This window comes from Branchiostoma lanceolatum, chromosome 3, assembly GCF_035083965.1.
Source record: "Branchiostoma lanceolatum isolate klBraLanc5 chromosome 3, klBraLanc5.hap2, whole genome shotgun sequence".
Classification (NCBI taxonomy): Eukaryota; Metazoa; Chordata; class Leptocardii; order Amphioxiformes; family Branchiostomatidae; genus Branchiostoma; species Branchiostoma lanceolatum.
This window is the reverse complement of record NC_089724.1, coordinates 27,720,139-27,743,571: the sequence shown is the minus strand read 5'-3', so window position 1 is coordinate 27,743,571 and position 23,433 is coordinate 27,720,139. Positions and strand designations below refer to the sequence as shown.

General features: G+C 43.5%; 2 protein-coding genes and 1 long non-coding RNA gene across 3 annotated transcripts in view; all 3 read right to left on the bottom strand.

The window, feature by feature from the left end:
* Nucleotides 1–1,147, bottom strand: part of LOC136429507 (polycystin-1-like protein 2) — a 28,265-nt gene extending 27,118 nt beyond the window's left edge. The window contains exons 1-2 of the mRNA XM_066419339.1: nt 1,081–1,147; nt 109–690 (exon numbers count right to left, since the gene is read on the bottom strand). Coding sequence (XP_066275436.1) covers nt 109–690; nt 1,081–1,147 — 649 coding nt within the window. The remainder of the gene's footprint in view (nt 1–108; nt 691–1,080) is intronic.
* A 366-nt stretch (nt 1,148–1,513) lies between these two features.
* Nucleotides 1,514–3,210, bottom strand: LOC136429342 (uncharacterized). The gene is made up of 4 exons (XR_010754741.1): nt 2,794–3,210; nt 2,191–2,294; nt 1,988–2,046; nt 1,514–1,658 (listed from the first exon to the last, which is right to left on the bottom strand). It is a non-coding gene; the product is annotated as an uncharacterized lncRNA (long non-coding RNA).
* A 95-nt stretch (nt 3,211–3,305) lies between these two features.
* The window catches only part of LOC136429506 (uncharacterized), a 33,166-nt gene continuing 13,038 nt past the window's right edge, over nt 3,306–23,433 (bottom strand). Inside the window, exons 11-15 of the mRNA XM_066419338.1 lie at nt 23,254–23,376; nt 4,991–5,113; nt 4,552–4,674; nt 3,547–3,726; nt 3,306–3,373 (exon numbers count right to left, since the gene is read on the bottom strand). Coding sequence (XP_066275435.1) covers nt 3,306–3,373; nt 3,547–3,726; nt 4,552–4,674; nt 4,991–5,113; nt 23,254–23,376 — 617 coding nt within the window. The remainder of the gene's footprint in view (nt 3,374–3,546; nt 3,727–4,551; nt 4,675–4,990; nt 5,114–23,253; nt 23,377–23,433) is intronic.

The window sequence follows — 23,433 nt, the reverse complement described above, 5'->3', positions numbered from 1 at the left end:
TCCAATAAACAGCATTTAGAAAAAAAGTAATAACAGGGATTGTTAAAAGTATAGACGATGATTAATAGGTAGAGTCATCACGCATGGTTCTCTTGCCAAGTTGCTCACCTATCTCTGTCACACAGGTCCAGCTGTAGGTGAAGTCTGCTGAGTTTGTTATCATGGCGTCCGGGTCTGTAGAAAACGAAGCGTCTAGAACAATGTCGGACCCTGGCGCGAGTGACCTTGCTGAGCCTCCGGCAATGTCAGCCACTAATGCTGAGGACAGGACGTTCACCCACCGCTCAGCAAACACCACGACGCGGAGCCCTGACATGGTCTCTTCTACAGTGACCTCGAGCTGGATGACGACCTTTCCGTACGGCAGAACGTTCTTTGGTAAGGTGAGTTCAGATCCGGTTGGTACAATATTCTCTGGAAGGGTGATTTTTGAGGAGGGAACGCCATCATCCCTTGAGTACAAAGACCAGTTGAAGAAGAAGGAATAGGCTACATTACAGCCCACCGTTACGGTAGATTGTACCGTAAAAGGCACCCTCCGTTTGATGTCAACAGGAGTTGAAGAGTTTGCCCCTCCTCCCACGAGGGCTATGTCGGGATAGCATGAGGCGCAGGCGTACGATCCCTCCCTGTTGAAGCAAAGCTCGTCTCGGGTGCACACATGAGCTCCAGTCATGCACTCATCAATATCTATCAAAACAAATGACAGCACGTTAATATAGTCCTTCCTGTACTGAGATTTACTAGCTATGGTGGTTAATAAAAAAAAAGAATCTGCTTCATAACTAGGTATGGCAATCACAATCGTAATCAAGTTCATTGGCCCGCTGACGCCAGTATAAATATTCATTATTAGCATGCTTTGAATGATTAACTATGATGTCACTACTTTTATGAGCCTCAACAATTTTTTCATCATAGCTAACAATTCAAAACATGCTTGAAACCATTATCCATATTGGCGTAAGTTACCTCACTTTTAAACCTGCTAAAACATGTAAATACAAGGGTTTTTTAATCAATTATTAGAGTCAATTAACATCTCTATTAAATGTTGTACAACATATGATACGATCTTACCTGTACAGAGAATGGTCCCGTTCCCTTCATACCCTGACTGGCAGACACATTCTGCTTCATCAGCCATCTCGATGCAGACGGCGTGATCCGCACAGGACAAAGAGTCACACAAACCTGAGTTTCCCGTCGTCGTTATGTTTCCTGCACCAAATTGACATTTTATATTTAGTTCATGTATATCGCATTCAGCCTGCTTTCGAAGACAAGTCAAAACTAGAGCTAGAAATACATCCGCTTAAATGTTAAGTTAAAACACATCACCGTTTTAATTACATACATATATGTCACAGCACTAGATAAGGAACTAAAGGACTAAACCGACATACAGCACAAAAACAGCAATCTAAATCTGTCTACGAATATCGATATCTAACAACTTTGCGTAATAGTGACGATCTCTGCGGTCAAAAGCTTTTTTCAACTTACCAATAGACACTTCAGTGACATAAACTCCACGAATAGCTAAAGTTGAGCTCTGCATCGCTGTTATAAGGACTGTTGCAACTTCTATCTCTTCTTGAATCGCACCACGCGCAAACTTGACTCCTACCGAAGCTGCCACACTGGTGTCTTGTCGACTAGAGAACACATTCAAGTCAAACGTCAGACATCGACAATGATGTTTAGTCCAAATTAACAAAAATAACCATTTTTTGGGAATTTCGTCAGTACCTCATTTATAGACATGTTACTGATGTCTCCAGAATCTTTGTTAGTCACTGACTAAAGATAGCGGAGTCTACATGAAACGTCTCACTCGTTCAGCTGCTTTATTTTGCATACAATATTGCGAAATGTTCTATCTGAATTTATAACCGTCACTGGCGCATTTGAGAATGACTTGTCAAAATTCATCACATCAATACACAAGAACACCCAACGAAAGGACATTGTTAAAAAGATTTACCTGATACGTTGCACAACCACGCCAATAAATCCAGGAACGCTGTTAAATGTGGCGGTAATCTGCAAATATAATACTTCATATTAAGTAGAACTGTTCGACAGGAATTGCTTAAAAAGCCTTTAGGATTAGAACTAAATTGAAGATTATAACAATATCAATACAAAATGTCAATCTTTTCAAACCATTGCACTTAAAAAACTAACCGATGTTACGATGTTGTCCTTTAGTTCTCTGAAAGCAGGTGAGGCTGAATCTTCGTACGAGAGCTCCCATGAGATCGGTATAACCAGCGCAAGTGCGAACGTTTCTGTAAAAGACATGTATTCAAATGCCTCTCGTGTGGCTTTACATACTGTAAATGCAGAAATGTTCGCGTGGTTTTTATTTCGCGTTAAGGTGAAAATGGAGTGTTCACGGTAGTTTTAAGTTTGCGGCAGCTCTATAGTCACACACTGCTACAGTATTGGACAAAAATGTTCGCGGTGGTTTCAAGTTCGCGGTGAAACGGTCGCCACGAACACTGCGACCAAAAAATCCACCGCGAACATTTCTGCATTTACAGTATATGCCTAAATTTACATATATGCATCATACATTCGATAATCATGACCACTTCAACCTTTGAACAGAAAAATTCGAAATGAGCAAAAAAAATAAACCAAATAAGCAAGCATGCGTGCTGAGTAACACGTTTGTGATCTACTCGAAGATTTGCGGCCCTGCAGTTGTACCAAACGGCACAACTTTCGTATTTTCATTTTCATGAGGAAATTATACCACAGCGGGATAAGGTTACTTGACTCTACCTGGCGTATTGGTTATAGCAACCGCTGCTGTTGACGTCATCACTGCCGTATCGGCATGTGTTGTCGCGTTGGATGCAGCAGTCGTAGGCGCAGACGTGTTTGTTACATCAGCTTCTGTTGTTGGCGACACCACTGTTGTATAGGTCGCTGCTGTAGTGTTTGCTTCAGGGGTAGTTTGTGGGTATGTGGCAGCCGCTACTGTTGACCACAATTTGGTGGCGTTTGCCTCTGTTGAAGCGTTAGATGCAGGAGTCGTTGGCGCAGAGGTTGTAGTTTCACCAGTCCTTGACGTTGACGAAGTCGCCGTCACACTAGTTTCTGTTGTGCCGTTGGGTGCAGGCGTCGCTGATGTAGTGTTTGGTTTAGAGGTGGTTGTTGCATATGGTGTAGCTACAGATGCTCCTGCTGTTGACCGCAACTCGGTGGCGTTGAATTTTGTTGAAGAATTGGATATAGGGGCCGTTGGCGCAGACGTTTCTGTTAACCAAGCCGCTGTACTGCTTGTTGCGACTTTAGTATTCGATACCGATGTCGCTGTTTGAGACGTTGTGGGCATAGCGGCCCCTGCCGTTGACTGAACCTTGTTGGAATCTGTTGTAGTGTCGGGTGCAGGGGCTGTTGATATCGATGTTGTAGGCACATCAGCTCCTGCTGTGGACCTAACCACTGTAGTGTTGTCCGCTGTTGTTGTATAGGGCGCAGATGTCGTTGGCGCAGACGTGGTTGTTACACTAGTCCGTGTTGTTGACAAACCGACAGTACTGCTTCCCTCTGCTGTAGTGTTTGATACGGTAGTCGTTGTTGCAGACGTTGTAGTTGGTACATCAGCCCCTGCTGTTGACCGAACCACAGTTGTGGTGCTGGCCTCTGCTGTAGTGTTGGGCTGTATAGGGGTCGTTGTTGCAGACGTGGTGGTTGGCATGACTGTCGAAACTGCATATATTGGAGGAAATACAAATTACTTTATTTTGGGAAGATAATATTCTGCAGCCCATATCAGGTATCACCGATAAGAGGCATATGTCTGGGCAAGCAAACAAACAGAAAATTCATATACCACACCTCCTATTCATCAACATATATAATACATAATACTCACAATCAAATGCAAACCAATCTCCATGACCATTTCGGGGATTGCCGATCTTCACCCGGCATTAAATGACATGAAGATTAATACTTCTTAACCGGTATCACAATCATTCATCATGTAAAGTAGAATTGGAATAAGGAGAGACTTCTTTTGATATTGCATTGCTTGCAAATGGATCTTCCAACTATGATGGTTTGAAATATACAAATATGAATAATTTTAATAATTAAGCCCTTGATCATTGCTGACACGAGAAATCTCATTTAGTACAGTTTGATACCTAAGAGAGTTGCACTTTTACATATTATTAAGTGCATAAATGTATTTAATTGAAGATTCATATCTTGAAGGAAATTGCTTTCGAATGATCCTTAGATATAGATATTGTCAAGATGCTACTACCATATACTGTAACATGTGGAGGCTACTTAAACACGGTAGGAAGGTAACATTAATTTTGTGGAAAGTGGCTACAAGAAAAAAAATCGTCACGTAGCTCCTTTATACTACAATGGTAACTGTAAGGGAGATGACATGTACACCTTAATTTTGAACATTGTCATGTACATTTTTTTCAAAACGTTTTTGGCTCGAAAGCGAAAAAAAGAGATGCAAAATACGGCAACAGTGATAGGAAAAGCTCTTAGCTCTCTGCTAATACTAACCGTCACATGTTAAGTTGTTGCTGTTGAGTGTGAAACCAGAGTTACATGAGCACTGGAAACTTCCCACAGTGTTGATGCAGTTCTGCTCACAGCCGCCGTTATTGGAGGCGCACTCGTCCACGTCTGGAACAAAGGTAGATAAAATGAGGAATTGATATTTCTCTGGGTGATAAGATTAAGAGATTTCACAACGCTTTTCACGGTTGACATATGACTGACAGAGCTGCAAGTTTGCCTTAGTGTAGACCTGTATTTGGTTAGAAAGTTATGTCTTTGAAGAAATTGCTTCCGACTGGCTACAAAAAGTAGATATGGGCAAGCTGCTACTGCTACATGTCATGTAATATCTACTAAAACACGGGAGGCTAAAAACCGGGTTGGCGACTCAGAAGATATCAGCAATTTTGTAGAGCCTTGCAACAGGAAAGTAAGAAATTACCTTTGCATGACACCCCGTCTCCATCCAGGACATAGCCAACCGCGCAGAAGCATTCAAAACTGCCGATGGTGTTGTTGCAATTCATGGAACATCCGCCGTTGTTTATGGCGCATTCGTCTGTATCTATTGGTTTAAAAAAACGCTCACCCTACGTTGCAATTATGGCGTTAGTAAAAAGTTGCTTCTTTCATACTATTATTTTAAATGTGGAGATTAGTACATGTGCGTATATTCCTGCTTCATAGATAATCCTTTCTACCCATATTCTACTTGAAACAAGGTAGCGAAGCTACAAATAACGGCGACAGTGATAAGAAAAAAACTTTGCTTCATGCTAGAACTCACCGTCACATCTTAAGTTGTTGCTGTTAAGTGTGGGGTCAGGCAAGTTTACGACTTTGACCCGATACGCACTGCAAAATCTTTCTAGACGTACGATAGCGACGCACGTCTTTGACGTGCATCGCCTTTTCCCCGGGTGTGTATCTGCCCCACTCGACGTACATGTACGTCAGTTCTTTTTATGGCTCGTTCGACCTTTATTTACGTACGTTACATCCATGGGCCAAAAAATACATGACGTACGTCGCCCGGCCTTCTTGTTTTGTTTTTTTCCAGTTAAGCCAAGGATGAAGCTCTAGAGGTCGCAGCTGTTTCCAGTGTTTTCTTCTTTGTTGGTTTCTCAAAGATCGCATAATCAAACGACATCCGGCTACCTCTATCGTTCTTTCTCGACAATCATGTAAAATATGGACAGCCTTATCCTTCCTCACTCTACCGGGCCTTTCTGGGCGTCGGCTAGGGCTGGCTCATGAAATATTCAAAGAATAATCATGGTGGTAGGTAAGGCAAGTTTACGACGGCACCTCTTGTGTGTTTTTGTTGTTGTTGCAAACAAATTTTTTACGACATCAGCCCGCTGTGTCTATCGTTGTCTCTCGACATGTACAATACGAGGTCATAACCTGCACTCGGGAACGCCCGACCTTTCAACAAACTTAAGGCAGTCAAAGTAACGCCGGCAAAAAACTGAGGGACCACGGACGATTGTTGATCTCTCTTTACATTTACATATCGAAGATCGATTCTATTTCAAATTGCGCCTTGTTTAAGCAACATGTTCCCGTGGCGCAAGCGGTAAGGCAACCCCGCTGCTAGGCCATCTGGATCAAATTCCGTGGATCCTAAGGACGCGGGTTCGACTCAGTGGTCGACATGTTGTAAGGGATTGCATTCGTCATTTCGAATGGTGACGTAAAGCCGGCAGGCGGCCCCGTGTATGAGGGAGCTTCAGGTGTAAGCCTCAAACGTCAAACCTCTGCACGTGAAAAGAACCCAACACACTTATCGAGTAGAGTAGGGGTGACCCGGTGTGCTTGGTTTAAAACGCGAGCCGTGGCGAAGCCGCATTGCACTACTACTAGCTACTTGAAAAAGCATCATATATGCTCAATTGAGAATGCCTGCTTTACTTACTTAAGTTCACGGCGAAGAACTTACAGCGAACACCGCGAATATTTCTCCATTTACAATAACACACCCAAGGATAGTAATAGATGTAAACAGAAAACAGGATGTTAAGAGACTTTCAAACAATATGCATGTTTTTACCTTTTGTGATGAAAGCCTCCACAATTGTTGGTCCTTCACCTTTAGCGCTCTTCTTCTCCACGAACCAAGATGGAGTCGTTCCTTTCCTGGTGATCATGGCATGGGACTCCCTGAATCCTATCATATGATGGTAAGATATATCCAATCCATCTCATGTACAAGGGCTGATTGCCACAATCTGATTGCCATACCCACCTCACACATCCTCACTCACAACACCAACAGCACCAGAGGACACACCAAGCGCTTCATCACATTTCCATACAAAGCAGAAACACATCGCAGCAGCTACTTCCCGAAAACAGTAATAGACTGGAATCACCTACCCCAACATCTAATTGATTCGACATCTGTGTACACCTTCAAATCTGGGTTGGCCAAGTTTCTTGGCCTTCCCAGCATCACCGGTTAGCCGAGAATGAGTCAGGTCACTACCCAGTGTAGCCACATGTTTATAGTACAATTTGTTACCCACTTATTTATATATTGATTGTTGCACGAGTTATGTTTATCTTTTTTTCGGATTTTCCTTTTTTCACCACCACCACCTGCTGCAGCTGGGCGTGACCCTGACATTCCCTTGGCGTCATGCCCCTCGCGGAGTCTTGCCGAGTAATGTGTAAATGTAGATGAAGATCTATTGACAAGTAAAACTTGGTACTACCAATGTACACTTTACGTTAGATACCAAGACACCAATGGCTTATCTACGTACATTGAACAGCGCAAAAAGATTTCTATTCGCACGTTTGCATCAGTTTTTGGGTCATTGGATGATGCTATCAATACATTTCAATCTGCATGGCTTAAAGAGATTTGAAAAGAAATACGGTACCTAGATCAGTTACTGTCGATCCGTAGGGTGCTAGGTCGGGTGTGGTATTTCCAAGGTCATCTTGGTGTCTTCCGCTGTCATGAACAACGATAACTATGATCCGACCCTGCAGTAAAATGAGAGCAACCGGAGTGATAAAAGTTTCGGGAAATACAATATGCCTGAACCGTCATTATGACTAATACGATTTAGCTGTTTGTACTATCCTATTGGAGTATACATGTTATCATGGCCATTACTGTGGCGGAAACACAATCATCACAAGCGACAAGTTTGTTAGAACATCTCACAGAACATGAGGGACGCAGGCAGCAGTTCATTTCGCATAAAATGTCCTTGGCAAAGATTTCAAATTGATAAAGTAAGTTAATCGTTTTTCTTGTGGCCATTGCAAGGTTTTTGACGGGCATATTTGACGAAATCTGCTAATTTCAGTTAAAATATATATAACAACGTTTCAAGGCTTTGTTGGCACACCACATTTATTTCTTACATTGTTATCATCTTATATAATTCAATGTAACGCTTATGATTCAGCATTTAATATCTTGTGCTCGTTTTATGCCGTCACCGGTCAAAATCCATGATGGCGGATAGAATCACATAAGATTACGTCATAATGACGTTATATTGGGTCATAATGACAAAAAAATTGTTATGGTAATATAAGTTCACATGTGCATCATCCTCTGAAAATTTGGTGGTCATACGATAAGTAGTTATTATCTCCATGAAAAAAGGCTTTTTCATGGAGATACTGTTTTGCTTGCGTTTGGTGTTTGTGTGTATGTTTGTGTCACCGGTCGCTTAAAGTCACCATAACTGTAAAACCTGTACATGGATTGAAATGATTTTTGGTATGTGGGTGGGTGTTAGGTGGAGGAAGGTCAAGGTCGATTTTGGGCCCCCTAGCATGTGTGACTGGAACTGCAATGGCGTATTTGTTAAAATCTTAAATGTAGAAGAACTGAAGAGTGGATGGACAGATCGTCATGTTCTTTGGTACACAGGTAGGTTAGACCAAGTTGTACACACTTAAGTGCAAACTATGCAGATGAGACCGAATTTGCATAAGTAAGGCGGTAAATCGTTTGCATGGGTGTCGTCGTATGCTTAAAGTCAGCATAACTGTAGAACGTGTAGATGGATTGTAGTGATATTTGGTATGTGGGTATGCGCTGGGAGGAGAATGGTCAAGGTCGATTTTGGGCCCCCTGGTTTGTGTCCCTGGAACTGCAGTGGCCTATTTGTAACAATGTTCTAAAGGGGTTTAACTGAAGAGAGGAACAACAGATTTTCATGTTATTTGGTATTTAGGTTGGATGGAGATGTACACACTGAAGTTCAAATCATGCGAAGTTATTGTGTTTGCGTGTGTGTGCGCGTGTGTGTATGTTTGTGTCACCGTGTTTGTATGTATGTGTCACCGGAAGCTTAAAATCAGCATAACTGAAGAACGTGTGGATGGATTGAAATGGTATTTGGTATGTGGGTAGGTGCTGGGAGGAGAAAGGTCAAGGTCGATTTTGGGCCCCCTGGTATGTGTCACTGGAACTGCAATGGCGTGTTTGTAAATATTTTCAAAGGAGAATAACTGAAGAAAGGAGCGACAGATTCTCATGTTAATTACTTGGCAGGTAGCTTAGAGAGGGTTGTATACAATGAAGTTCAAATTATGCAACTTGAACTTAATTTGCCTAAGTAATGGGGAAATCTATATTTGCTGTGTTGGCCTATCCTCTATTGGGTGCTTGTTAGTAGCTATAGCGTAAGTGGGTCAGTTGTCAACAGCTGTTGGCTTTAGCTTGCCAAGCCCATCAATCAATTTAGCAACTGTTGGTTGTTAACAGCTGTTGGCGCTTAACAGTCTGTAGGGACTGATTTGACCAGACTAGAAGCTAATGACAGCAGGTAGTGAAAGGAACAGTTATACATGGTTTTAATGTAAGGCAACTCATTCCAGTCAGTCTGTCTGTATGTTTGAGGACCCCAGTTGAATAATATGGGAAAATAGCAAAGAAGAGGTCAAGATCAGTTTCTGTGGATCAAAGGATATATGATGGGGATCCAAAGCATAAGGTATGTGAAGTAACCAGGACACATCACACATTTGATTATGTGTAAATTCACTTTGACCTGTTAACAGGCTGTTTCTTGCTCATACCGTGTTGTGGTCTGGCTTTATTTTCTCAATGGTTTGGCAATGGTACTGTGGACCACAATATATTTAACGTACAATGCTACGATTGCTACCAGTTTATAGGTAACTACGTAGCACTTTGACATGATCTGGTCACTCGTAACCTTTCCTGCTTATCTATTGTACCCCTGTCTTTTATTCACCTGTAAAGTTGTGTTCTATCAACCGCTGTCCCTGATAGTTTATAATTTAAACAACTTTGTAGGCAAGGTCGGGATGTCTCCAGGTGTCAGAGATACATAAGAAGATGAAGAGAGATCACATGAGAGCCAAAAGAGAAGGAGAAACAAATGCACTGAGGCGTAACAGACCACATAAAACAAATATAAACAAACACAACCACCCTGAAGCAGATAAAACATAACATAACAACCAAACAACAAATAACATACACAAACATAACACAACATTAAAAAAAAACAAATTTCATGGAGATTTTGGGTCCTCAGACTCTTGTTAATAAGGAGTTACAGAGGCCAGGTCTCAAAAACAGCTCATCATTTTTGCTGGGGTCAAAAATGACTCAGTCTACAAATGACTCAGTCTACCTAACACAGACTTTCCTCTATAATATTCACAGCATTATGCCAATCTCCCTAGGAAATAAGGAAAGGTTAGAATAGATGTCTACTGACAAAGTCAGTGAATTATTTTTTTTCCGTTCAAACTGCAGTATCATGAATATCACAAGTATGAAATTATCATCTTAACAAACACGAAAATTCAAGCATTTTATGGTGTATTATGCAAATGAGGCCCTAGGTATAATTGATGCTTAATGGTGTTCCTTTAATCACCTTCCCATTGCTACACGCATCAAATTCATTTGGTCATTCACTACTAACGGTGCACGCACCAGTTCTTCCGCGACAGTGGTCCATGGTAGTCCGCGACAAAAAAGGGACGAAAGGGTTTCGAGGGCCTGTGTTTGAGTTCACATTTCTCAAAATGTGCTTCGAACTGACATTAGATACTAACATGGCCGAAAAGCGTATGAATTGGTGTGTTTTGGGTGGAAATTGCGTTTCGATCCGAGCCTTACTTCCGGATATCCATACGCGTTGAAGGTAAACTGCCTCTTTGACCCAGATTGACCTTTGTTGCGTTCTTTTGGCCGTGTTGCATTACCTCGCGCGTCGGGTTATTGTGAAAATCACAGTGGTAGGATTTTCTTTATAATGGGCTTGATTATACCTTGGAGTTTTCTCTTTCTGACACTAACAGTCATTTTCGTGTCAAAAAATTTTGTGATGTATTTAGTTCCACGGGAAAATGCCAAATTTTGCGCCTCATTTTTGACCGAAAAATACTTTTTCCCTCTTATATCTACTAAAATTACAAAGGTTGGAGAAACCGAAACTCGGGTTTTCTTGTAGCTAGAGGGATAGCCTTCATTCCCATTCACAGTTGTTTTGGCTCAGAAGTATTTCCTGGAAGAGACGGTCGCTAGACTTAGGGGTGTGCAAACTCGAATTGAGACCCAAAATAAACTAGGGGGTGCCCCCCCCTAACTATATGATAGTATTTTCTAGTAAATTTTTCTGAAGAGGTTGTGCAATATCGATATTTATCTATATTCGTCTCTTCCTCAGTTGTCAGGGAATGCTGTGCTTTTTACTGAAATCAGCTGATGAATGTACAACCTGCGCGAACGACTGCTTTTGTATGTTTCCAGACATGTTGAAAAACAAACAAACGACTTTTGTGACAAGACAACACCTTATATATATATGACTTATCATCTCCATGAAAAATGGAGATATAGTTTTGGGTGTGTCTGTGTGTGTGTGTCTGTGTGTATGTGTGTGTGTGTGTGTGTGTGTGTGTGTATTTGTGTTTCCGCACTACTGCAGTCAGCCTAACTCTTAGCCTTAGTATGTGGGCGGGTGTTGTGAAGACGAAATTCAAGGTCGATTTTGGGCCCCCTGGTACTGCAGCAGAACCAGTTTTGTATCTTTTGACCTGGACGTGCTGTGGTCTTGATTTTTGGGTGGCAGATAGCTTGTGATGTAATAAAAAGATGGTGTCGGTTTGGGCTCCCTAGCAGCTTGCCCTGGAACTGCAGAGGCGCTATTGTGAAAATCTTATAAGGGAATTAACTGAACAAAGGAAAGACGGATTTTTACCTCTGGAACGCCTTGCAGAAAGGTCTCCAGGTTTTGGGTAGCTGTCGGACCATCTCTCCAGGTGTCAAAAACGGCCTTGTCGACTTCTGCCCCCGTCGTCTCATTCAAAATGAAGACCTGATGTCCTCGTCGATCACTGTGATCTGACATTGTGAAAGCGGATAGTTAGGACTCCCTGTTAAGTTAACTTAAAGTCATCCCGCACCAAACTGTGCATAGGGCGACGCCCATCTTCGTTTCAATAGCCCTTGGGCCACACAACTGTGCAATAACTACAGCAGGGGGCTGGTCCACTGGTAGTCGTGTTTGCTTAAAAAAAATAACTACTACACTCTTTCCTAAATGCTGAGTGCCAATCATTGAAAGCAAATATGTACTATTTTAAAGTCTTTGGTGTGACTCGGCCGGGGATCGAACTCACGTCTAACTGTATGCAAGGCGCGCACTCTAACCCACCAAGCCATTGCAAATTCTCCTTGTGCATTCTACTAACACTGCATATGTGATGAGATCGCACGACTGAAACAGTTTCTAATTTTTATAATAAAACCATAGTTGGTTGGACTGTGTATTTGTATTGTTTAAGTTTACGAAGGTTACTTATGTCTGTTTATGTTTCCGGAATATTGTAGCCAGCATAACCCAAGAACCTCTGAATGAATTACGTTGGTATTTCGTCTGTGGGTGGGTTTTGGGATAGACAAAGACCAAGGTCGATTTGTTGGTACTGAAATCGAAGATACCTAATTTTTTTTTGAAATTGACAAAGCTCAGATATCTTTCAGATACGCAGGCTAAATAGTCGGCAATACAAAAGTGATATCTAAACTACGCACAAAAAGTTCGGAAACTTAACTTTGGTCGATCATATTACCGTTATTTTTTTACCGATTTCAATGTATTACATATCTTTTAAAAGCTTATTTGATTTTCTTTCCCATGATACCAAACTTATTGTGATTGCGAGTTCATGAAACGAGCATCAGGCCGGCTAAAGTGAGTGGGTCGAAGAAATAAAGTGCCCAGATTACCTTACTATAGTCAAACATGCTATTCCGTACATATTCTTCTGTTGGTATTGACTTCTGTACGTGGGTATTGTGTAAAATCAACAAGAATAAACAAGACATATTCATGAAAGCTAAGTTTATTCTTTATCAAAACCAACAATCTGTGTCTTAGTAACGGGTTAGCAAGGAGTCTTAGTAACGGGTGGCCCAGCCACGCGCTGTCAGTACAGCACGGCACCTACTCCTCATACTCGTCACCAGTCGCGCAATGCGATGCTGTGGGATAGAGTCCCATTCCTCCACCAGCAGTCGTCCTAGGTCAGCCAGCGTTGTTCACTCTTGCACGGACAGCTCGCCCAAGCTGATCTCATAGATGTTCGATGGGGTTCAGGTCCGGGCTCTTAGAGGGCCACTCCATCCTCTCTACACCTGCATGCTGGAGATGGTCGGCGATGATCCCTGCCCGGTGTGGGCGGGCGTTATCATCTCGCAGCAAGTCATTTGGCTCCATGCTATGGAGGAAAGAGATGGCCACCGGATCAAGTATTGTGTCACGATATCTTTCTGCATTGAGGGTTCCTGGTACAAGTCTTGTCTTCCCCTGGAGGTTATGCCTCCCCATACCCCAATGTTTGTTGTGAAACAATAGCAAAATAACACCTGCGGATGACGATACCGTTGCAGGACGCGTTTTTTTTGTGTGTGGTGTAAACAATTGGATCTTCGATGTGCTAAAAATAACCTTGGGTGTTCTGTGTGCTAGAAATAACCTTGGATGGTCTGTATTCTAAAAATAACCTCAAAACCTGAGGAAACAATGTATTGAATCATCATCCGCGCCCATACCGATAGGATGTCACAGCGCGCGTATGACACCAACAGGGAATTTTGGGCACTTTTTCTCCGTGACCCACTCACGTTATTAGTCCTGGTACTTGTTCCGTGGGTTTTCAATCACAATAAGTTTGGTATCATAGAACAGGGAATCGCACAAGCTTTATAATGATATATAATGCATCAAAATCGGTAAAAAAACAACGGAGATATGATCAACCAAAGTTAAGTTTCCGAACTTTTTGTGCGTAGTTTATGTTTGAACTATCTTCTTTTTGCTAATGTACACTGTACTGATGGACTGTACTGTTGACATCGGTTCCAATGAGGAATAACGCCATTTCACCAGCATGCTACGGTAAGCAACAACTAAAACAACAACGTTAACGAAGGGGTGATTTCCATACTCACTGCCCTCAATGGTGCTGTTTCGTCCGTTGCTGATGACATACGAGCCTTGAACCGAGAAACCCGGATCTCCCCCTGTGTACGACTGCGCCCACACGGTGAAACCTTCCGCGGCTGTCAAAACAAGAGGTATGTCTTTTGCGGCGAGAACACAATCCCAAACGTGACTAAGCTTGTATCCCCCCTCGTCTCGGTTCATCACTGCTGTTGAATTCCTTATCCAGACTGCTTCTTTAATCCATCGGAAGAAGCAGTCTGGATAAGGAAAGTCATCACCAGTGATGAACCGGGACGAGGGGGGATACAAGCTTAGTCACGTTTGGGATTGTGGTCTCGCCGCAAAAGCGCCACCTACATCGGCTACTAATGGCGGCGAGAAGCAGTACTCCAATCAGAAGCTCTAAAGAAGGTGTCGCAGGCTAAATAGTCGGCAATACAAATGTCTTTTGTTACATATAAGGTCATGTCGATTTGATTATGCGGATGACATCCTATGGCAACCCTAAAACTGAAGCGAGCGTCCAAATAAATTCGCGAATGTTATCGATTTAATCAAATCAACATGGCCTACCCAAGTAACGAAGCTTAAGTATACGGCAACTGTTACAAAAAAAGCCAACTACTTCATGCTAATACTTACCGTCACAAGTTAAGTTGTTGCTGTTGAGTGTAAAGCCAGAGTCACATGAGCACTGGAAACTTCCCACAGCGTTGGCGCAGTTCAGCTCACAGCCACCGTTATTGGAGGCGCACTCGTCCACATCTGAAATGAGTGATCAAATATATAAAAAAGTCCATTGACCCCAGCAAAAAATAATGTGCTGTTTTTGAGACCTGCCCTCTGTAACTCCTGAAATACTTATCGTATGACCACCAAATTTTTAGAGAATGATGCACATGTAAATTAGTATTACAATAACAAATTTCATGTCATAATGATGGAATAAGACGTCATTATGACGTAATTATATGTGATTCTATCCGCCATCTTAGATTTTGACGGATGACGTCATCAAATCAGCATAATATATCAATGTTGAATCATAAAAGTTACATTGGATTACATAAGATGATAACAGTGTAAAGAAATATATTTGGCGCACCAACAAGGCCTCGAAACGTCATTGTTTGTACTGAAATTAGCAGATTTTGTAAAATACCCGTTGCCATGGCAACAACAAAAACGATTAACTTACTGTATCAATTTGAAATTTTTGTTAAGGAAAGGAAATTTTGTGTAAAGCCACTAAGTTTGGTGGCTCTTGCGTAAGCCGTTCATCAGTTATGCAACATGACATTTTCCGTGGGCCTCAAAAGTGAAAATGGATAACTAAATTCATTTAAGTTTTGAACTCCTGATGACCCTGCCATCTAAGCTTGAACTCCTGATGACCCAGCCATCTGGGGGTTAGAGTTTCTCAGAATCCGAGGCCGACTAGTCGACTCGGCGCCAACACAGCAGGGAGCTTCCTGCGTTAGCCAGCGGTAATTATCACCTCCAGATCCGGCTATCTATTTAATCACAAGTAGCACACTGCTCCAAATGCACTCGGAACTCGGACACGCCAACACCTCAGCAGCTATCTTGCAATTTTGCGGACAATGAGTCCTAAGAAGAAACGCTCGCGAAGATGTACTGGATGCGGCGAACCGGTGTCCATGCACCCACCAGGCACGAACGGACGAAAATGTGAGGGGTTGCAGGCGTCCAAACCTCACGAAGGAGATGACCAGACGGACAAGGCCCAGGAAAAGCCGGCGCCACCCTCGCTAGAGGAACTCCAAGACAAAAAGGAAAGGCTGCTTGAACAACTCAAGCTGGCAGAACTCGGCCGCGAGGTGGCAGAGCTGGAGAGGACGTTGCAGGGCCTTTCACTGCCGACGCCAACAACACCGACGTCCACGTCGGGTACAACGCCAACAACGCCGGTTACGTCAACAACGGCGCCGATTACGGCAACGACGACGTCGGTTTCGTCAACTACGGCATCGGGAACGATTACGACATCAGAACCAACGCCGACGCCGCCCGCCAACATTAAGGACCTGCGCCAACACCCACAGATCCTGGCGGCGATGCAGGAGCTGACGTCCTCGTCGCTGTCCCTGGACGACCTGCTGTCGCGCTCCACAACAGCCACGAACCCGTCCAGTGTTGCGGTCAACGCCACATCAGCAGCGGCCTCCCCTTTGATGCGGCTAGACCAGGACCCCCTCGTGTACCTCGGCAACAACACAGGTGAGACGGCCTTACAAATACTTGACTTCCTGTCTCCTAGTTCTATTGTTCGCCACGAGCAAGTCGCTACCACTGCGGAGGGTACAAAATTGCTGATTTCTATGGGGGGAAAGAAACTGGCACTACGTAGCGTTAGCGTGAGCCAGTGGGCGATTGCCAACACTAAAATAATGTACAAATTGTTATCATCCAACAAATTGTCCCCCTCATCCCTCCATGACTACATGGCTTACACTGTCAAGATCCTAGAGCTTGGCCAGCGGTACGCATGGGCTTCTGTGTTGGAATTCGATAGAGAGTACCGCTCCCTTCAGGCAAACTACAACTTTCGGTGGGGAGCGGACTCGCAGCATTTAATGACGAAACATTTGGAACCGCTGAGCCGCGCCGCTGCCCCGAACACAAACAACAAATCCTCCAAACAGCAGTCTGCCTCCCCTTTCGCCGCAAGCGGCAAGCCCATCTGCCGCAAGTATAACTTCCTCAGCTCAGGGTGTCCCCACTCCCCTTGCCGGTTCGAGCATGTGTGTTGGATTCCAAATTGCGGCCAAAGCCACCCACAGAGCCGACACGTGCCGCCGAGCCCGACTCCACAGCCCCCACTTTCCAATTGACTACAGCCAAATTCGCTAGCGGGTTCACGGCCACTGAATTACGGTGTTTGGTCGGACGAACTTGAACACGACACAGACAAAACATTCCTGCTCGACGGTATCCAAAATGGCTTTCGCATTGTGCCCGAAGGGGTCAACTTCTTGCCGGTTGAAGTTTCTAACTACAGATCGGTCACTAACCCTGACAGAAAACATAAAGTTGAACAACAAATTTTGCATGAGATAAACGTGGGAAACTACATTGTTACAGAAACAAAACCACGTATTGTGAGCGCATTCGGGGCAGTCCCCAAACCTGACTCCGACGACTTGCGCCTTATTCACGACTGTAGCCAACCTGCCGGGGCGGCAGTCAATGATTATATCGACATCGACAAGGTCAAATTTCAAACCATTGATGACGCTCTTCGGCTGATCAAACCGGGTTACTACATGGCAAAAATCGATCTAAAATCTGCATATCGTTCTGTCCATGTCCATCCTTCCTGCTACCAAACCTTAGGCTGCAAATGGCAGTTTGAAGGTCACGAGCACCACAGTTACATGTTCGACACTAAGCTGCCGTTTGGAACTAAATCTAGTCCTAGTATTTTCCATCGCATCACTCAATCTGTTCGTCGCATGATGCAACGCCGGGGGTTTGACATGATCATTGTATATCTCGACGACTTTCTTATTATTGGCAAGACTTATGACGAATGCCTGCAGGCGTATCGGATGCTCATGGAGCTCCTGATTAAACTAGGCTTCCAAATTTCGGAACACAAGCTAGTTCCGCCATCACAATGCCTTACGTTCCTGGGAGTACAAATTGACACTCGCAGCAAAACAGTGTCGCTCCCAGCTGCAAAGCTTCCAGAATTTAAATCATTACTAGCGGAGTTCTTGCACAAAACTCGCGCTACTAAGCGGCAATTACAGCAACTCGCAGGTAAGCTTAATTGGGCGTGTAGGGTGGTCTACGGCGGGAGAACTTTCTTGCGTAGAATTCTTGACACCCTCAACAAATTAAAGCAGCCTTATCATAAGGCGAAACTTTCTGCAAACTTCAAGTTGGACATTCTGTGGTGGATACACTTTATGGCCACCTTCAATGGCACACGATTCTTTCTAGACGACATCCCAATTGTGGATGTAATGACTGACGCCTGCAACATCGGGGGCGGTGCGTTCTACAATGGGGACTGGATGTATGTTAACTGGGCAAGGGACCTCCCAAACTACTCCGCCCTGCACATCAATCAAAAAGAGACATTAGCAATTTGCTATGCTGTTAAACGCTGGGCTCCGCTATGGGCTAACAAGCATGTAATTATTCACACAGATAACATAGCAGCCCAAGCCTTCATTATCTTCGCCGTGTACTATAGTACTCGGGGAAGATTATGTTTTTGGTTGAGCCAGCTGTTTGGTGGGTCTGTATGTATGTCAAGAGCATAACTCAAGAAACCTTTGATGAATCTTTATGATTTTTGGTAGGTGTGTAGTGGTTGTGCAAAGGAAGGTCAAGTTCAAAAATCGTTCACCTGGCGTTTTCCAACAGTACTGCAGCGGACTTTTAATTTTTCTGTGTTTGTATGTAGGCAAAAAAAGTGACGGAAACGTTGATGGATCTCAATGATTTTTGGTAGGTAGGAAGAGATTGTGGAAACGGAGGTCAAGTTTAAAAATGATTTATCTGGCGCTTTCCTACAGTACTGCAGCAGTCTTTGTGTGTGTGAGAGTTTGTATGTCGCCAGCATAACTCGAGGAGCTATTGACGGTTATGCATGATATTTAGTGGATAGTTAGGGGTGTCAAAGGGGAAGGTCAAGTTCGATAATGGGCCTCCTAGCGGGTATATGAGGTACTGCAGCAGAGCTTCAACGTTTGAGGCCAAATATTCTGGAGGCGTCAGGTTCATGATTTTTAGGTAGTATATAGCGTCTGGGACGGCAAGTGAGTGGTGTGAATTATGGCCCCCTAGCTGCTCGTTTGGAACTGCAGTTGGCGTTTTTGTTAATACCTTTGGAGACGAATAACTTCAGCAGGGATTGACGGATTATCATAATTTATGGCATGTGGATAGTTTCGGTGATGCTTGAAATAATTGAATACTTGTCATGCAAATAAGACGATAATTTGCATAATAAATGAGTAAAGTTTATTAAACCGCCAAAAGCTTGTAGTCGAATTTCATGCAAGTGTTATGGTAATGATTTTTAAGTGGTGTATGGCTCTTGGGGCAGGGAGTAACTGATGTAAGTTTAGACCCCCTAGTGGCTTGCTTAGAACTGCAGTGGGCCTTTTTGATGTTACCTTTGGAGGCGAATAACTCGGATAGGGTTTGATGAATTTGCATTGTTTTGGACAGGTAGGTTATTGAGGTAATGATTAACAAATAACGACGTAAGAAATTGTAATCAGGGGCTAATTAAGTGGTGAAATAGGCTTGTTCATAATTGTTACCTCTTGTCGACCTATATCTAAGGACAACACCTGCTTGTCAACAGAGCTGTGTAAAGAGATTGATGCTCTCTGGGTGACCTCACTGCAACCGGCCAAATTACACTCCTGCTGTGAATGTAGCTTAAATAAACAAACACAGGACTGTGCGGGGCAAGTCAAAACAAACTTTGGACACGGTTTTTCTGGATTCACCATCATGTTTCAACTGCTCAAGTGTGTAAATACAGGGCATGTTGCAAGAATTCTTTACGCAACACTTATGAGAAAACAATGAAAATGTTGGTAATCGATGCATTTAAGGAATTTGTGCAAGCAGCTGGCACCACAGAATGCATTTTACTAAGCTTTATGTGGTTTGTAAAATGCCGTTGTATATTCACACTGGATGTGGGCCACAGTCCTTCGTAGATGAGAGTAAGAAAAGGTTCTTGCACAGATAGCGAACATCCTCAAAACCAGGATAATCTTCAAAACAGACTCGTGCTACCCATCAGGAGCGCTAGCGTTGTACGTCTATAGGACCAACCCAGAAGCAGACAAGCACAATGTGCAACACCTGACTGAACTCCCCTCCAGGGTGTTTCAGACAGAGACACGAAAAAAGATATCCTAAAACAGTAACAGGTCTCACAAATCTAACAGTCTAAAAAAAAACAAGTGAAACAGGAGGCTTTAGAGAGATATTGTCAATAGCAGTAGGGACAAGAGTCATGGTCACTGCCAACGTTATCGTTTCAGACGGAATTGTCATTCGCAACAGTAGTAGGCATTGACCGTAAACACAGGTCATGATGTCCACACCATCCTCGTAAAATTCAGTGTGAAAGCAAATACAAGAAAGATTTACCCAAATGCGGTACCCATCAAAAGACAATGTTCAGTTCTCCAACGGTTACGGCAAGCGGACGGTCCAAGCACAACGAGAACAGTACCCTCTGGCATGGGTTGTACATAAAGTTTAAGGTAAATCATTGGAGAAAATTGTTGTCCCCTTTGAGCGCAAAGGTAGTTTTTCCCAGGTCAGTTATATGTTGCCTTAAGTCTATTGGGATTTAAACCGTATGCAATTACAATACTGTAAGCCAAAATGTATAATCTTAAATAAATGGAACGCCTAGAACAGCTGCCTGTGTTAAAGGTTACACAACAACCTAACACAGAAGTCAACGATACTTGCATTAATGTCAAGTTCCTGAATATACTCCTACGCGGAACATCTAGAAGACATGTAATATACATTTCCTATCTGTTCATTTCCCAAGATAGACTCAAATTGATATATGAGGTAACATTTATAAACATAATAGATGTTTGAATTGCTCTCTGCACTCTTTATAGAAACCCTTGCTTATTCGGCGAAGATATGTGTTCGTGGAACTCTAGTTAACAAAGGTACCACACGTACCACGCACCTCATGCCCGAGTTGCGTCATTTGTTTTGGCTTTCTGCGGCTTATAACTTCCGCATTACAGCCCGCTACGTCAGAGGCTGTCTTAATACAATAGCCGATTCCATTTCTCGCTTGCACGACCCGGCTCACATTCGCCGATTTCAGACCCTCATGTCCGCCTGGGTTGGCAAAAACGCCCTCCCTTCACCCGGTCCCGGCCTAACATCCTTCCGCCCCCTTCCTTCGCAGGGCATGAATCAGCACCGCCCCCCGGCGCGGCCAACACTTTGGAGCGGACCTTGGATGCCGAAATCAGTGCATTCCGGGCGTCCACCTTCGCAGACAGCACCAAATCAACGTACGGTACCCACCTCCGTGCGTACCTCCAATTCTGTCTTTTCATGGGCTACCCCCCAGTGCCCGCTACCACGGCAACTGTCTGTCGATATGCAGCATTCCTGGCCCGCTCGTTAACATACACGAGCGTCCGGCAGTATCTGAACATTGTTTCCCTGCTTCATAAGGAATTCGGCCTCCCTAATCCAACAATCCAAAATTGGCAACTGCACACTGTTCTAAGAGGAATTAGACCGTTCAAAAGCGACACGCCCCGCCGAAAGCTACCAATCACTCCTTCTATTCTGGTCGGAGTCTTGTCGACCTTAGACCTAACAGTAAGCGTCGACGCCACCTTCTGGGCAGCCTGCCTGGTTGCGTTCTTTTGCCTCTTTCGGAAGGCCAATTTGGTCCCTTCTTCCAAAAACACCTTTTCTCCGTCAAAACATCTCTGTCGTGGTGACTTAAAACTCGCGGTTTGGGGTCTCACCGTCACCTGCAGATTTTCTAAAACCATTCAATTCGGCGAGAGGTCCCTAGAAATTCCTCTCCCGGCTATCACTGGCTCCCCACTTTGTCCGTGCACAGCTTTGGCTCTGGCGTTCAAAAAGAGCCCAGGTGCCTCTTCCACCCAGTCGGCCTTTCTCTACAAAGACCCCTCTGGCTCACTGTTACCGCTCACCGTTACCAAGATTTCTTAGCAAACTCCGTTCCAGCCTCTACGCGCTGGGGTTCGACCCCGCTGGTTACGCTGGCCATTCCTTCCGCAGAGGTGGTGCTTCTTACTTGCTAGAATGCGGCATTCCGCTTGATCTTATCAAAATCATGGGAGATTGGAAGTCTGACTCTGTATTTGTGTACCTAGCTATTAACTTGCAAGGCCGTCTCACTGTTATGAACAGAATAGGAGAGAGGCTACGTGCCTAAGTCTAATGAACTGTTATACTGTAGTGTAGAGATTGTGTTATACTCAGGCTGATTTACTCTACTGTTCCTATTCCTACCACTACCTCACTTGTAAATAAGCAGTTTTGGGCTTTGGGAGAACTTGTGTCTTTTGTGTGTGAATAAACTCCCAGTGTATGATGCCCAAAACTGCCTTTGTACTTTATTGTCCGCTTGGTGCGTCAATAAGCCTTGTAATTCATTGTTAGCCTAGACTAGAGGATTCAAAGTGAAAATGGATAACTAAATTCATTTAAGTTTTGAACTCCAGATGACCCTGCCATCTAAGCTTGAACTCCTGATGACCCAGCCATCTGGGGGTTAGAGTTTCTCAGAATCCGAGGCCGACTAGTCGACTCGGCGCCAACACAGCAGGGAGCTTCCTACGTTAGCCAGCGGTAATTATCACCTCCAGATCCGGCTATCTATTTAATCACAAGTAGCACACTGCTCCAAATGCACTCGGAACTCGGACACGCCAACACCTCAGCAGCTATCTTGCAATTTTACCCTTATCCCACCCGACCCGACTTCGATGTATCTAAGCGGCTTGCTTACAAAACATTACAAACCTATTTGTGTTTAAACGTACACGACATATATAAAGTAACATGCAACTACCTGTATTCTGCCTTTATCGCTCTCCATTCTTCGATTTATACTTATTATAGCAAACGCTTTATTAATGATATTAGAAACTGTTCGTACTTAAACTAAATGTGTAGATAGGACTTACTTGTAAAAGTTTTTTTTTTTTGTGTAGAGTAGATATACCTTGTGTGTATGGGAGAACTTGTGTCTTTTGTGTGTGAATAAACTCCCAGTGTATGATGCCCAAAACTGCCTTAGTACTTTATTGTCCGCTTGGTGCGTCAATAAGCCTTGTAATTCATTGTTAGCCTAGACTAGAGGATTCAAAATCCCCTCCCGGTCTAGATAGGAATAGTTCAAGACGTGGTCCTTCTGATCTTTTTGCATAAATTATGATAATGAACAGGAGTTATTTATATCTAAAGATGCCAAAACATTCCTCTTACATTGATGAAGCAATGTATGGATAAAAATCAGTGAAAAAGGTGAAAAGGAAGGTTTTACTGAAAAAAACATTTTGGGGTCTTTTTTGACCCCGCTCAGTCATTTTAGTCGCAAAAATAGGTTCATTGATAATCCTTTCTACCCATGTTCTACTTGAAACAAGGTAGCGAAGCTACAAATAACGGCGACAGTGATAATAAAAAAAAAACTTTGCTTCATGCTAGTACTCACCGTCACATGTTAAGTTGTTGCTGTTAAGGGTGAAACCAGAGTTACATGAGCACTGGAAACTTCCCACGGTGTTGGTGCAGGTCTGCTCGCAGCCGCCGTTATTGGAGGCGCACTCGTCCACGTCTGAAATGAGTGAACAAAAGTAAATAAAATGAGCTATTGAAATTTTTCTGGGTGATA